The 16,417-nt window shown below is 39.8% G+C and overlaps 2 protein-coding genes across 4 annotated transcripts in view; one reads left to right on the forward strand and one right to left on the reverse strand.

Moving 5' to 3' along the window:
* Positions 1-1,418, forward strand: part of LOC105391726 (ATP-binding cassette sub-family C member 4) — a 58,108-nt gene extending 56,690 nt beyond the window's left edge. Inside the window, exon 28 of the mRNA XM_048626087.1 lies at positions 213-1,418. Coding sequence (XP_048482044.1) covers positions 213-257 — 45 coding nt within the window. The 3' untranslated portion in view covers positions 258-1,418. The remainder of the gene's footprint in view (positions 1-212) is intronic.
* Positions 1,419-1,909: 491 nt separating this feature from the next.
* The window catches only part of LOC105391725, a 41,469-nt gene continuing 26,961 nt past the window's right edge, over positions 1,910-16,417 (reverse strand). For 2 of the 3 annotated variants that reach the window (XM_048625781.1, XM_048625780.1), the window contains exons 3-12: positions 12,549-12,612; positions 12,284-12,401; positions 10,123-10,218; positions 8,443-8,551; positions 7,137-7,270; positions 6,471-6,659; positions 4,967-5,107; positions 4,408-4,553; positions 3,779-3,934; positions 1,910-3,269 (exon numbers count right to left, since the gene is read on the reverse strand). In XM_048625781.1, coding sequence (XP_048481738.1) covers positions 3,198-3,269; positions 3,779-3,934; positions 4,408-4,553; positions 4,967-5,107; positions 6,471-6,659; positions 7,137-7,270; positions 8,443-8,551; positions 10,123-10,218; positions 12,284-12,401; positions 12,549-12,612 — 1,225 coding nt within the window. In that variant the 3' untranslated portion in view covers positions 1,910-3,197. Of the gene's footprint in view, positions 3,270-3,778; positions 3,935-4,407; positions 4,554-4,966; positions 5,108-6,470; positions 6,660-7,136; positions 7,271-8,442; positions 8,552-10,122; positions 10,219-12,283; positions 12,402-12,430; positions 12,613-16,417 lie in introns of all 3 variants that reach the window. The other variant, XM_038108474.2, reaches the window with a different exon arrangement.

The following is a 16,417-nucleotide window of genomic DNA, read 5'->3' on the forward strand; positions in this document are numbered from 1 at the left end:
CTGCGCCATCCGGTAGACAAGAGGTAACTGATTGGACTGTTATGTAGAGCCGGAAACAAATAGCAGTAAAATCTTCTAGCGGACCAAGAAAGCCGATCAAGATGCAAAGAACAGCTTGCGTAGTAAACCTCTTGTCTTATGTCTTGTCTTTCTTTAAGAATGACACTTGAAATCAGAAGAGCAAACTAAAGTTATCTACTATCTCTTTACAGGCTTACGAAAAGAAGTATGGCGCGGCGTCTTCAAGCACCGAGTGAACCATGACCTCCGGGTTTAAGTTCCTCAGGGTGCCCGCTGTGTGGGACACGGTGGCCCCGCGTGCCCCACCCCGCCGCCCCGAGCCGGCCTCATCACTCATCACAAATCAATCAATGTCGCCGTAAAGCTCAATTTTGTGTGCATGCTACTTACAAACGTTTAACTTTTAAGTGTAGTTATTGAAACAATGTTACCGTATAGACAATTTTTACAATTTTGGACATGTAAGTGTTAGTTTAGTGCGGCTATTCCCCAGTGAAGACTGCCAATAAGAGGGTATCTCCAAACGCTTTCAGATCTATTACTGCCTTAACGAATTTCGAATATTTTTATGAGACTATACTCAATGGTAGATCTGAACTATTGAAATTAATGAATCATTGTACTTTATCACGTTATACTATTTTTATTTGCTATTATTACTTTGATGATGAACGGAGTGATCTGATATAATTAATATTTTGGTTTGGTTCCTAAGAAACATGATTATGATTATTATTATAGCTAGGTATAAGCCGTTTGCTTCATGTTTGATGTCGAGGAAGGCTGACTTTTCATATTTTAGTAACATTATGTAACAGATCTTTTCAATAGGGCATAGGGCAACATTATACAGCTGATTAGCGTTAGCTATCATAATTAAATAGTTACCGTCTGAGTTTATTGTATTCCTCACGAAGCAAACAAGAAGCAAATTGGAACTCAATGTTATTGCCACTGGATGCAATAACACACCGTGCCTAAGACAGAAATGTGTCCAATCACTTTAATTATTATTTAAGGTGCTAGTACTTTTATTTGATCGTACTTAAGTTTTACGTAATACGCTATTAGTCGTAATTTTAGCTAATTGCTACATAATAGTATTTTTACGTTTCCATCAGCTAGTACTTAGTAATTTATTCAATATGTCTGTGTAATTTTGATACTTAATATTCGCAAACTGATACCAACTACTCTCCATAGTATTTCGTGTCAGTAATAAATAACTATTAATATTATTAATGTACGACATTATAAAATATTCAATGTGATAATTGTATTACATGCAAGAAGTGATCTTACTTACAGTGCCTATGAATATCGATACCAATGTCAATGATCTGTAATTTAGTTTTCTGTTGTGTTTTACAATAAAATTATTATTTTACTAGGTAAAAGTCGCTATATTTGTCTCTACGAAGGCGTGGATCGATTTCTAATTATTTACCTTTAGGGAAGTGTAGACGAGCCACAGAGCTTGAATTGCCATAAGTAGGTACATACGTACCTATTACCTCTACCCGCGGCGGAAGCTCATAGAGGCGGTTCACACATTTTTGAGAAGCCAGTTCCAATACAGATCCGTATCAGTTATGATTAAACTTTCATACATTCTCTATGTTGAGCTGGATCTACGTAATGTAGAGCAGAAACAACCTAATGTAGAATAGAAACAACCTAATGTAGAGCAGCATCTACGGAATGTAGAGCAGAAAATAACTAATGTAGAGCAGAAACTAACTTATGTAGAGCAGAAACTAAATAATGTAGAGCAGAAACTAAATAATGTAGAGCAGAAACTAAATAATGTAGAGCAGCATCTACGGAATGTAGAGCACCAGTTTTACAACTGATTAGGATTACCTACAAATGATGAAACATCAATATTTATTACTTTGAAACTATTTATTCATTTTGCGTTAATAGAAATGTTATAAATATGTAGGTATTGAAAGAAAAACTTTTACGAAGAAAGCCGGAATGTATCAAAGTAATCATAATTATTATTAATTAGTATAAGAATCATTATTTTAATTATTATACAAAAACTACAATTTCTTTGTCACTAATCAACTATTCCCACATAATATTTACATTTTGGTTACATTTAGAAGTAAGTATAGGCTATTGAGAACAGTTTCCAGAATACCCACTCTTGATATTATCAATTTATCACAATCCTCAACCAAGTAGGTACGGTCAGCCGCATAAGTAGCTACACGCTTCTGTGCCTTGTCAAACTGACGAACCGTCATTGTTTCAATGAATGGATAGACGGTTTCAGATTGACAAGGTACAAAAGTGTGTAGCTACTTATGCAGCTGACTGTACATTGCATTTCCTGGTAGATATTTTGAAGTTCACCACCAGGTCATAGAAAAGGTGAAAAAATCTCGCACTGACAAATCTTTCTACTTGCATGTCGAGCCAACTGTACAGTAAACTAATTTAAAGATATCATATACATTCAAGAGTGTTTATACAATGTTAATTATATAATTAGGTACTAATAATAGTACCTATACATTTACATACATCTTTAGGAAATGAAATTGACGCCACAAAGCGGTTGCAGAAACAGCAACATTGACAGTTGTTTTTTAAATTAAATCATTCATTACACAATTAAAAAGTGGAGTACTTTGTACTTACATACTTCTTAGCAAAATACACCGAAATAATTCAGAAACATAAAATATGACAAAATAAACCCATGCACTTTTCTCTTCATTAGCATGCTAAGAAATCATCAGTGAATACAATAACAATATTCAGAACACGAAACATTATTACAATAATTTGTCATGAAACCATATTTTTGGCACAGTAAAGCGGTAGAGTAGAAATAGAATTCCAGATTCCAAAAAAAGAAGAAAGAAAATCAAAATTGAGATCTTAGAAAACCATGAACAAAACAAGCCTGCCTTACAAGCTATAAATAGAAAAAAAATTACAACTTAGTGTGATACATACGTAATGAGAATAATAATTAAAATCTTAGAACTACTTTATTCACAGTCTTGATATCTACATGTGGGTCGCACTAGCACAGTGCTGCCGTGGCGGTGGCGGGAACTGGCCGGCCACTGACCCCGAAGTGTTATACACTATTCCGCGTGTTGTTTACAATAACACGGCAGAGTTCAGTTCTTGTGTTGCGTCGAGTCGCGAGGGACTCACACGAGCGCCGTGAGGCTGCCCGACCGAGAGTTCTTCGACTCGTCCACCTCTACTTTCACTTCCTTTTCCTGTAAATAAAGTTTACGGTTGAGATAGGTACATCTCATGTGAGATTAGGAAACGGGGGACTAAGCATATTCTGTCATTTGTTTTACCATCACCAAATAATCAACATAGGTATCACATGACTTCTATAGCAACATAGGTACTGCTCCAAGAGATAGATTTGTGTCGACTGCAGACATATCAGATATTAAAGCTAATGTACGGTGTTGAAAAGTACCAGGAGTGCATAACTCACAACGTGTCTCGGTGGCAGCGGCAGTGCCAGCCGCAGCTCGGTCCAGAAGGCGCGCTCGTGCACGCATCTCCACGCGAGCAAGCGACTTCGAGAAGCCAACTAATCAACCATCACTCGAGACATGACAGAAGCTCAAAGTGGTATAATTAACCAGCCAGTTATGTCGAAATAGTACTAGGACTGCAGACATTTAGCCGTAGTGGCGCAAAGATAAAGCAGTGCCGCAATGGCAACTCAGACCCTCCACAAGAAAAGTACCAGGAGTGCATAACTCACAATATGTCTCGGTGGCAGCGGCAGTGCCAGCCGCAGCTCGGTCCAGAAGGCGCGCTCGTGCACGTGCCGCCACGCCAGCAGGCGGCTGCGGCGGAGTAAAGACACCAGGCTCTCGCCGCTAGAGTCCTTCGCCTCGCGTTTTAGCTTCGGTAGGTCCTGGGGAAAGAATGGTACTTATAGGAATCTTTGTAAATATTCTAAATGTTATATTTTATAACGAAAATAAAACTGAAGTTGGACGAAACTTTCGTGACCGTTCGCCAAATTCTGATAAACTATTTGGGTTCAAGGAATTAATCTTCCGTGAATAAAGAAACATGTCAAAATGGCGCACGGTCCCATGTCTTACTCTATCTCGCTCTAATCGTATATAGCTCTATCAATACTAATTGCTACTAACTCCCACTCTTAAGTACTCGCAACTCTCGGAAGTTTTATCTTCACACAAACATTCCCCTTGTACCATCTAGTCATACACTTTCCCTCACAGCCATGTTCGCCCTATTCGTCCTGGTCATTTGTTATTCTACCTCTAGAATACCACAGCTAGAAGTACCTAAATAGGTAAAGCTAACTTAAACATTAGAAACATCGATATTTCAAATTAGTAAATTCTTTCATCAACTCACCTGTAACAACACAATAACGGGCGGCACCGGCAGCGCTCTCAACTGCCTCAGTGCGGTCATGAGCTGCGCCGGCGAGTACTGCGTGGGCGACATCAGGGCGACCAGCGAGCGGCAGCGGGACACCTCGGGCAGCAGCGTGTTGTACCCTGGGGAGGGGGGGAGGCGATTAATTTATGGACTGGTTATGGGATTATATATTATCTATAGTACTTTTTGCTTATTTATAAATTGTACAAAAGGTAAACCATGAAATTAAACAATAGAATATTATTAATTATGAAGTCCAAGTATTCCATCAAAAGTGGCCATATTCAGGGCAAAATGTACTATTCAACTTTCAGGAGGAACGGGAAAATAGCGTTACATAGGTACACAAAATGTATAAAGTAAACAAGTGTTTTACCCTGGGAAAGTTTGGAGTGAGGCGCGGAATGCGTCAAGACAATCTTGCTATACCGCTCGGTCGCTATACGAGTCCGAATTCTAACTCCTGTATCTTGAGGAAATGCCATTTTGTCCAGCTCTTATAATTTGCTCCACTAACTATGTATGTACTCACACGTGTCGGGCGGCGTGTGCAGCGGCACGGGCTGCACGCGGTAGTGGTACTTGCCGGCCAGCGTGGGCAGCAGCGCGCCGCGCGCCACCGCCTCGTCCACGCGCGTCCAGCACACCACCACGTCGAACTCTTTCTCCAGCACTGCGGGTGATAGAAAATTGTTTCATTAGTACAAGCCAGAGATATGTCAACCACTTTTCTAAGGTACAAAGACGGAAAGGTCTTCCGAAGGAGTGGGAAATATGAAAAACATAATGGAGTGAAATATGGTAAACGGTAAATGGTAAACGGCGCGATGGTAGCTAACGAAAGAAGTGAAGAAGTCATTCTACCATGTGTATGATAGCTAGAACACCAAAAGGTTGTTCTAACATACACGATAAATATACACCATTACATATTGTGTAGAGTCTGGCTATGTAAAGTTGAAAACAGAGTTTTTTGGATGGCGTACAAGAGAGTCGAAACCACGCAGAATGAGGAAGGTAGATAATTGAAATATTATTTGATGCTTTTAAGAATCATAAAATCGAATAAATATGTTGAAATTATTTTAATTAGTTATTAACAGCTGAACGGCGCCATTAAATTAATGGCAATTCTTGGAATTATATAATACAGCATATTTCGAATTTGTTTAATGGAAAACTGCAGATAGCCGCTATCATCGTCCGTCCAGGTAAGTACTGAAATAATTACTATGATTGTGCAATAAAGTAGGTTTTATTGGAATACCTATTTCCTTTCACTGAAATTCTACTGAACTAGGCATAGTTATTAGACTTATTAGGCAAGTTCTGTGAACATTTAATAGTAACTACTAAATTAATTTCTCAGAAGTGTATTTTTTACAATTGTAGAATCAATACGGCACAATTTAAAAAATAGCTAATAATTACTTGTTTGGCAGGAAATCGTTTCCGTCGAAATAGCTGTAAATACATGATCGCTCAGCATTTAATGAGAACTGGCACTAAGTGGAAATATAGTACCAACTAAGTAATGCTGATATAATTGATTCCAGAAAATACCTCCATTCCAGTTCAGCTAGTAGCATTGACACAGAATGTTTCGAAATGTTTCAGTCACATAATTTACCAGAATTGAGGCAGGCCGAGGACAGAGTGTTCTGGCATTCCTGGGTAGAAGTGTAATGCTTAACCATGAGTAGACTGAGTATTGGTGACTGATGATTGTAAAACTTCGATCATCCCATAACCAGCATTGCTCAGTAATCAAACTTCCGGTTCTTGGCAGTCGATGCCGTATGACAGTTTTCAGGTTATTTTAGACCGCATTAAATGCTAGCCGAGGCTCGGGTGCAATGCGAGAAAAATCGTAGCGCTATGTTAGTCCATTCTCCTATTTCTCTGACAGATGCCTCACTCCACATACCTGGTGTATTATGTATGTTATGTATGTGTAAATATTCTTAGTAACTCGAACCCGCTCGTGCCTATCACGCGTAGCTTCTTCAACCCTTTAGTCTCTTGTTTTCCCTCACCTCTAGCCCTCTGTGTAGTCGCATTAGCCCTGGCATGCACTATCCTGGCGGCGAGCAGCAGGCGCGGCGTGCAGCGGCGGTGCAGCGCCAACGCGGAGACTGTGAGCAGCGCGGCGCAAGCGGCGGAGAGTAGTAAGGCGCGCCACGGGATGGCGTGCTCGGGCGGGGGTAGGGGGGATTGGAGGCCGTCTGTGGAGGTAGAGGTTCGTGGTGAGTTGTTGTAATACTTAACCTATGGCAGTTTAAGGGTACCATCTATCTTCAGCTGTACGTTTGGCCTTTTGGCTAGAGGCTAGGAGCTTGATCTTGAAGTTTTTGCCACGTTTGGACAGGGCGGTCTGTGCGCCGCCCTGTAGGTTAGGTTAGTAGTAACCAAATATGGATACGTTGTCGTTTTGGCTCAACTGACAAAGGAAGACTACTTATTTATACTCTTCATAAGCTTATTTTGTGGACCACAAGCTGCTCCAGGCTTTGTCAACGTCAAAGTGTATGTAAATCCACAATACATGCGACAGTTAGCCATATATTTGACGAGCGAACGACGCGTCAAAGTCCCGTTTTTATAGGCCATCATGGGTTGCGTCGCTGTCACGTCGCTTGAGAATCGCGTAGTGGGAGACCCTTCTCTAAGCCCCTGCTTAATGAACAAGTGACGTCACTCACTGTCGTAGTGCACGGTGACGTAGGTCTTAGAGACGGCGTCGTTGCTGGTGACGACGCAGGCGTACGTGCCGTAGTCCGGCGCCGCCGCGCTCTCCACCACCAGGTACGAGCCGATGATGCCCGCCATGTCGTCCCTGAGTGGGGGTAAACATTGTAGTTAGGTACAGAAGGGACATTTATAAAGACGCTGGAAAGCCCATAATAATGAGGTCTATCGGTCTCAAGACGAAGTACAAACCGATGATGATCGCAATATCGTAACTGACGAAGATAAACATAGTTACAGTAGAGGGAAATGTTGATATAAAAAGGATGCCTAGGTAAACCAGCAGGCCTAGCACGGAGCGCAAGACGCGCACGCCAAGAAGTTACAAGAGTTTTGAGTCGCGCTCGCTCTCGAGCCCGCGCGATGTGATTGAGCGCGATGCAAAACTTTTATCTAGTCTTGGCGTGTGCGACTTGCGCCTTTGGGTGATCAGTAAGAAATATTTACAATGCACATCCATATGGGTTGTTCAGGTCAACGGTTGCATACGGCAGAAGGTGGTTCCCTGACGATGAAGACGGGCACGAAGCTACGATGCAATGCAACAGACAAATACACTGATTGACAGATACATCTCACACCTAAACCTATTTTTTTTATGTTTCCATCGCGTCGTTTTCATAATAACAATTAAAAGAAACATTAGGTACACCTTTTAGCTTCATTGTAAACAGGATGTTGCAGTTTCTGTGACACCTATTTATAAACTTCATGACATCAATTAATGGGCACAACTAATAATACAAATACTTTTGTTATAAAATAAGACATATTAATTGTTTAACGTGTTGCAAACTAATTAGTTGCCAAGTGGTTGCCAATTTAATTTAGTTTATAAACAGTTTAACACAGCATGAGTAGCATAATGTATTTTATAACAAAACATTATCATTAAGTACTTAATAAAATATTTATTGTTTCATATACCGGATTGGCTGGTTCGACTAATAGGTCATTATCATAACTGAAAAGTAGACAATTTCAAAGTATACTTACATGGGAAAAAATAGACGTATAGAACGTAGACGTTCAGTTAAAGCCATCTCGTGGGCATGAGCCCTAAGAGTCATAATAGCCATTTTGGTTTTTAAGAACATGATGTCGATTCTGAAGGCACAAAATTTAATTTTAACGATGCCAAACTATATTTTTTTCCAGTGGATAATTGAGTCCAATTTTAGACACAGAATTTAAGGTATTGAGAGCTCTAATATTAGAATTAGTGCCTTAAGAATCGCTATCAATGTCCTAGTTTCTTACCGTGTGGTCTTGATCTCGCGCTGGCTGGGCAGCAGGTCTCCCTCGGAGTTGTTGGCCCAGAGCTTGATCCAGCGCAGGTCGCTGTGAGCATCCGCCAGGTATGAGCGACCTGGGGGGGAAACACGATATATAAGTAAAACAGAAACATAAATTAAGTACTCGTGAGTTTTTACAGGGTTGTGGAAAACATACTTGTACAATTGTACATTGAGATGTGAGTGCCGAAGGTAGGTCATTCGTTACACGTGGAAACGTAGTGGAGTGAAATTGAAGGACTCGAGACTATAATTCACTCGTTTCACACGAGAATTTTCAATAAACCTTGATAATATTGTGAGAGAAAAGTAAAAAAAAACGCCCAAAATCATACAAATTCCGCTCACGTTATTTTCTGCACAAATGGTTTTTAAATTAAATTCTGATTTCATTTTCGGGCTTAGATATAACATGCTGCACATATAGGTTTCGGCTTAGTATATCCTTTTTGCAACATCCTGTATAATTTATCAAAGAAATCTCAGAAACATATATTTTTAATAGAAAGATAATAATTATAGTGACGTTTTCGATAATGATGAACTAAAAAAAGTTATCTTTTCATATCGTTATAGGAATATATATTTAGACATTGGTAGAGACCTAATGTCCAGAAACTAATGCGGTAATAGGCATAGGACTTAGGCCTAATTAGCACTGTATCGATTATGGACAGCTACCTGCAATTAAGTACCTCTCATAGGATCGGTCACCAATAAGGCAATAATCAATAGACACACTATATAATTATGCTATGTATATTGAAATATCGCAGTTTCTTTGTACTTTCCGTAGTTTCAACGGCTTCACAATTCCGGGAATATCGACTTGAATAAAATGAAGGCAGCATTTATTGTATTTCGGAATAACAAATGTGGAGATGTGTTCACAGCTTACAAAATGGAAATAAAACATTGAAAAAGAAAACTGTATCACACGAGTGATGTATCAATTGTTTATAGTAAGCGACTCACGCTATTCTTATACTGGCTTTTGGCTAATCCTTTTCCCACGGTAACCAAACCTATACCAGCTCTATTGTTTGTCATCGAGCTCAAGACTTTTAGTAACTATCTAGTTTTAAAGTTCACATCTTCTTGTTTACTGTCCCAGGCAGTCTGAGTGCTCTTAAAAAGAAGTCGATACGTAATAATACAGTTGTTGATATTGTTAGTGCACTTTTCTTCTTCGAGAGCTGATGATATTGCGACGAAGACAGTTGGAGATCAGTAATATGTTTTATTGAAATAAATAAGAAAGTTACACGCGACAGCTTATTATATTACAAGTAGAAGATAAGAAATAAGAAACAAACATTACACAGTTTCAATATAAACAAACCTTGGTCCTCAAACTAGATTAATATGCAGATTCACAGTCACTGTACATATTTACATAATTGTTTGTTTTTAAGTACAACTTACACAATTGTATACAAGTAAATGTACATGACTGTACCTGCGAACCTAGCACAGGGCGCAGGACGCCTACGTCAAGACGTGACAAAACTTCTCCGTCGCACATACTCTCGAGGCAGCGCGGCGATGCAAAACTTTTGTCACATCTTGATGTGCGCGTCTTGCGAGCCCTCCTGAATACACCGAAAACTATTGAAATGGATATATAGTACATAGTACAACTTACCGACTAAAGCTTCGCAGAAGAGCCTGACGGCGCCGCCGCCCGGCACCCACTGGTCCTTGGACACGAACATCGTGCGCGGCTTGTCCGGCTCTTTCTCTGATAACAAATAAAATAAAATAGGTAGTAATAAAACGAGTGACTGTAAATTACAGTTCTAAGTGTCAAAATTAATTAATTTGGGTTATAGAATTACTAAGTGAGCGACTGACTGCGAGTGACGAGAAATCAACAGAACAGCAACATACAAACATTAATTTGAGTTACTTAAAATACAAAATGAGCAGCTTCATAATATTTGAGCGACCTAATATTTGTTTGAGTGTCAACGTTACGTCCTGCATTTTTTTCAATATTTGGCAAATGTATTTTTTATACTGAGCGGCAATTTATCTTAAATGAAGTTTTTCGAATACAAAAACCACTTTGAAAAATACACTAATGAGCAGGCTATAATGAGCAAAAATTTAAAAAATAAAAATAATATGAAATAACTATTTGAAGAAACACTATTCTATTAGTTGAGAAATTTTATTATTGAAATATAAGGGTAATTAAATAAAACAATGCACTCCGTAAAAATAAAGTAATATGCATGAATTTATTTCAATCAAATGAACAAAGAATAAAATAAGACGCTTCAGTCAACTAAAAAAAAACTTATTAATACTAAGAAACATTGATAGGTATGAGGAGCCCTACTACAACTCACGACTGCAATAATTCGTCGTCCCGGCCCCATTCGAATTCACACGCATTTAAAAATCTGTAGTTTTCATTAAAAAGGCGTATGAAAATAAAAAACATAAGCCCTCAAATAGAATATCAGTAACCAATAATCATTAATTAATAAAGCAGCATACAAAACTTCTGTCCTTCCACTTCCCTCTCTGTATTTCCAGTCGCTCACTTAGTAATTAAGTCGCTCGGATAAATTTTTTATATCTGAAATGGATTTATCACAATCCACTTTTTGAAAGCTCGTTCTGGTTTTTATTATAAATCAATATTCGTCGTCAGTTTAGTTAATTTTTCGCTTATTCAAATTCATACCGCTCAAGTTATTAAAACAGTATGTCATCATCAGTCGCAAAGTTTTTTTTTGTTCGCTCGTTTTATAATTCCCCAAATAAAATGAGCAAAAGTACATATTATGGTGGGTACTACACAGTGGGTATACTGGTGGGTAAGTATATAAAACTAAAAACGAACTATCGAGAGTAGTCACGCAATGATATCTAGTCACCGCTAAATAATAGGTGATGTGTGATGTTGTTTTCGTCCGCGCTACCTAGGTACGTTGACGGTTGAAATAGTTAGTTGAACTAGTTATAGAAACCTTGCCCAAGTTAAGTGAATCGAATTGTAGTGGGTAGGTAAGTTCTGCTAGAAGACAATTTAAGTTTTATTCTAGTCTATACTCGGAGATAATGGAATGGCTATACGTATACGACATACAAAGAACATAATATTTTGTTCTCAAAAGAATATTATTCTCTGTTAAACAAGCTGCAGCCAACATACAATTTCCACACGACACAACGACTGTTTGTGCTTCTAACAGCAAAACTTTTAAATTGTGTATGGAACGGTTAACCGAAACCGAATGTTTGCTGACGGCTGCGGCCCGCATGCGAGCAACTTTGAACACGTTTTCAATTTCGCCCGTCCCGCACACGCTACTCAAGTAAATTGACTTTGCTATTTCACTTCCAACTGCATACTGCAGGCTGCATACGGGAACTACGGGAAGTTTTGACAAAGGTCTTAAGGGTACTTATAAAAACTGGTGGAGGTAGAATTATTTTGCTCAGTAGCGTAGTATAGTTTCAGTTTTCAGCCAACCAGTCGAATTTAAAATTATAGCCGCCAATTGAAAACTAAACCTAGAATCCTAGTTTTATTAAAAACAATGTTTTAGCGCGCTCTATGGTAAGATGAGAGGGTCGCCTCCGATCAGAATTTCCTATTCAGGGGGTCACACTAAATCACTAAAAACTAAGTTTTGGAGCGCTGATGTGAATCGTGTAACTCGTGTTGCATTAAACGTGCCGATTGCACGACAGCTCTCGTTCGTTCGTGTATCATCAGTATAAAGTAACCCTCCTGGACGCCCTCTGCGTCTGGTTGGCCGCCTCGGGGTACTGCACCAGGTGGAACTCACCCAGCACCTCCAGGTAGATGGTGTGCTGCTGGCTGTGCGTCTCGTTGCTGATGCGGCACGTGTAGTTGCCGGAGTCGGAGCGCGCGGCCCGCTGCGTGTACAGCGTCTGGTTGGCCGCCTCGGGGTACTGCACCAGGTAGGACTCACCCAGCACCTCCAGGTAGATGGTGTGCTGCTGGCTGTGCGTCTCGTTGCTGATGCGGCACGTGTAGTTGCCGGAGTCGGAGCGCGCGGCCCGCTGCGTGTACAGCGTCTGGTTGGCCGCCTCGGGGTACTGGATCAGGTTGGACACGCCCGCCGACCACGGGTACGCCACGTTGTCTTTGAACCTGTGGAGAAGATGGGAGGTTAGTGGAGTTGCGGTGTGTATTCATACTTATAATGTACATAAATTATGTCCTGGTCACTCTGAGCATTGCTATAATTACAGCTGATATCAATTCAGTTGCAAAAAAATTGCGGAAGAAATTTTCCCGTTGAGAAGCCCCGGAAAATCAGGAAAAAACATTTCTAAGTAAGTTAACTAAATAACAATACTGCCTACCTATTTAACCATATTAAAGAGTACTAAGCAATCTAGAGTTTCTTAATTAATTGAAGAAAATTAAATTCAAAGTACCTAAGAATTGGGTCAGCAACTAACAAGAAGTATTTAAACCTAAAGTTAGAATGTATTGCGGCTTAGCAATTACTTAGGTTCTCACTAAATTATGTGGGGTTTCCGGCTTGAAGGCAGGTAGGGTAGGCATATAAATTCATTTTATTCCATGGAACTTATTTACATTATTTCTAAATAAATTGAAGAAGCATAGGAAATGAATTAACACTTTGATCGTCTCGAAAAACTGGTAAGTATATCAACTTGACTATGAAATTTAAAACTTGGGTAATAAATCTATTCCGGCCTTTTTGAAAGGTGGTACGGAACCACAAGGGATTCAGAAGGTCCAGCTTAGAAATCCGGTCAAGAACACATACTTCAAATACCTACGTGGATAATATGTGTCATCATGTCATGTGCATGCATGCGTTTGAGGGTTAAATTGGGATTGCGGGCTTCTAAGAAACGGAAATTATCAATTTGAACCTTACGTGCGTCGTGATCCAATCTACTCAGGACATAGACAAAGGATCTCATCTGATAAGAGCGAATTCACAATAGCTCACAATCCCGGGAAGCGGGTTCGTTCCGCGAACATGATGTAGCTATGACGCGCTCAAACACACGGCTTATAAATCGCCATAATCGGATTATGCGTTGGAATTGTGATAAAATCATGTGGTAGCACGGGTCGTAAGTCGCGATCGTCAAGACGTGACAAAAGTTTTCCGTCGCACTCGCTCTCGTAGCCGCGCGATGTGAGTGAGCGCGATGGAGAACTTTTTTCACTGTTTGATATTCCTGTTGGTAATATACCTTTCATGATGAGCAATTTTCATATAGATCTATTTACTTACCTCTAAAATCGAAAAATGTGCCGAACATCGGGGAATTACTTAAGTATACCTACTATGAAACAACTGATATTTTAAACGTGGTTATATCAACAAAATCAAGCCACCTTTAAAAACTTATTATGGGTTGCCACACCTCACTTTTTCTAAAGAATATATACAGACATACACATCAATCTTATGACATCTATCTTTTTCGGTCAATGGTACAAATAGGATACAGTATTTTCTGAATTTGAGATATCGACGTATTCGAGCATACGCTTCGGCAATTCGTTATTCCAGTAACTGTATACATTATACATACAAGTATACCGTGTGTATACAGAATATACACACCCGGCAGCAACTGAAAAATTTCCGCGAATTATTCTTTGTGCAAACATCGACGCGCCCTAAAACAGTTTTTCGGGGAATCTCGTTTTTTTGCGGCCGATAAATATACATGTTTCAGCTTACAGGCCAGGCATGAAGTTTATGTCAAGGTAAAATTCTGAAAAGCGATTAACGTAAATCATATCAAATATTTTTTCAGTGTGTACCATGGTAAAACTGATGTATATTTTTCGGAGGGACGACGGCCGGTGCATACTGGCATGTTTTGGGCACAATCAAAACTAGCATACAAATGTCTGTGTTTAAACAAACATCGAGCCCGGTCAGGAATCGAACTCTTCACGCTTCAGTGTAGACATGCAAAATGCAAACCCATGCACCGACGCCCGTCATTTCTAAATAATCATTAATAATTATAAACGAGAGTTCCTACGAAGTCTTCAGTACATATTCGCGAAGGATTCCTGAAATAAGCTAATTATGCATAGTGCATCGCTGAAGGCTGTTTCAGTGGAACGGGATTAAAAATAAAACAACGTTAATAAAACAAAGACACATCGGCTCATTCGGGCTACCCGTTTCAAACTTTGCTTCTGGAATTTCCGTATACTCATTTGTAGGGTTTGTACATAACTAATAGAGGGTGTCACAGGGCGGTGGAACATTCAGGGAAATTGTAAATAGGTGTTACGTAAGCGACTTTCGGCCAAATTAAACATAATAATATATGTTTATTGTAAGTGTTTTGGTAGGTAATCTGATAATCATGGTGAGTTGGTAATAGGTATATCAGTGTTAGATTTATCGGAACGTAGCGCCAAGTCGTACCGTAGCGTACTCCGTAACACAGTAGGTAAAGGTTAACAAACAAGTGAAGAAGATAAGAAAGTTTTGAAGCGAAACGAAGCGCAAAAACCGTTGGAGATTCACAACAGTTACTCACACTATGTTTGGAACAAAAGTGCAATGAGCGTAATACTCAGATACTTACCCCTATTCTACAGGGGTATTCCTACCAACACATTCTAACATAGCCTTTCCAGTACAAAAGTGAGTTCGTAGTGCATTGGATTCCCTATAGAGATATAGTGAATTCTTAACCCAAGAGACGATCCCACTAATGTACCTACTATCGATTTGAAAACGCAGTACAGCTACGTTCTTCTTATTGTGTCAGACAGAGCTGTCACTTCTTGCGATTGCCTTAAAGCCGAAACATAAGAAAATAATAACCCACCAGGATTTTTGTTAAATGTATAACTCTTTCGCTCCCAAGCCGCCGACACGCGAAACAAAAAGTTACCCAGTGAGGTCATCCCCCCGGCGGGACCCGCGAGTCCTGTCGAAACCAGAGGTCCTTCACCCCGCCCCCGCTCCGCACAACTCATCCACTGACAGAACGATCAGCCTGCAATACTGGGAAGGGACAGGTATATGATGAGGTATAACAGACGCAGCTCCGCTTGCAATCTCGCAGATGGCAAGAGGTTCTTGGAAATTTCTCAGACTGGGCGGGTGTTTCGGGAAATTAGGTTCGCGTGAGATTGGCACAAATATTAGTTGATGCTTAATATTTTAGTTTTGGTATAAAGGTGTCTACACAACATAGCATCTGGATTGCACCATCCGGTACGAACGTAGGTTTTGGTGAGTAAACACCCTGAATACGACGGAATGAGTGCAGAAATTGCCATTACAATCGAAGACATTTCAATCCAAATAATAATACTATTGTAACAGCAGCCACAGAAAGCAACATTCCGCTGCAAATTCGCTTCGCAAAACGGTCTCCAAAGAATAAAACTGTTCTTGAGACTGCACGTAATTACATAATAATACATCCCGGCTCTCTGCCCCTCCACGAAACGTCAATTTAACTTGTCAATCAAATGGCTTAAAATATCCCCCCAAATTAGCTATGATGAGAAAAACCCGTGATTGTTTCGCAACACAATGGCTCAGGGAATACCGAAATGAATATCGAATACGTAGAATCACGTAGGCATAATGGTACCTAGTAGACTATAAATAGGAGTTTTCATAAATGATCTTGAGATAAGGCTGCCGCAGTTGCTGAAGTTTTAATTGTTATTTAACGATTCTGTGGAGCTAATTGATTGGTGTTTGATGGGTATTGATATCCGGGTTTACTGCGATTGTAACAGGATATTCATATTCACATTAAACAGCCTAAACCTTCCACTCTTGGTGAAGACAAGAGCTCCATAAAGGAGTGGGTGCACGAAAGGAGCCTTTCTCGAGTTACACTGACTGGCCATTTCTTTCAACATGCTCACAAACACTAGTCTAGCTCTCGCCGACTCACCGACTGACACGATAAGA

This window comes from Plutella xylostella, chromosome 15 (genome assembly GCF_932276165.1).
Source record: "Plutella xylostella chromosome 15, ilPluXylo3.1, whole genome shotgun sequence".
NCBI classification, from domain to species: Eukaryota; Metazoa; Arthropoda; class Insecta; order Lepidoptera; family Plutellidae; genus Plutella; species Plutella xylostella.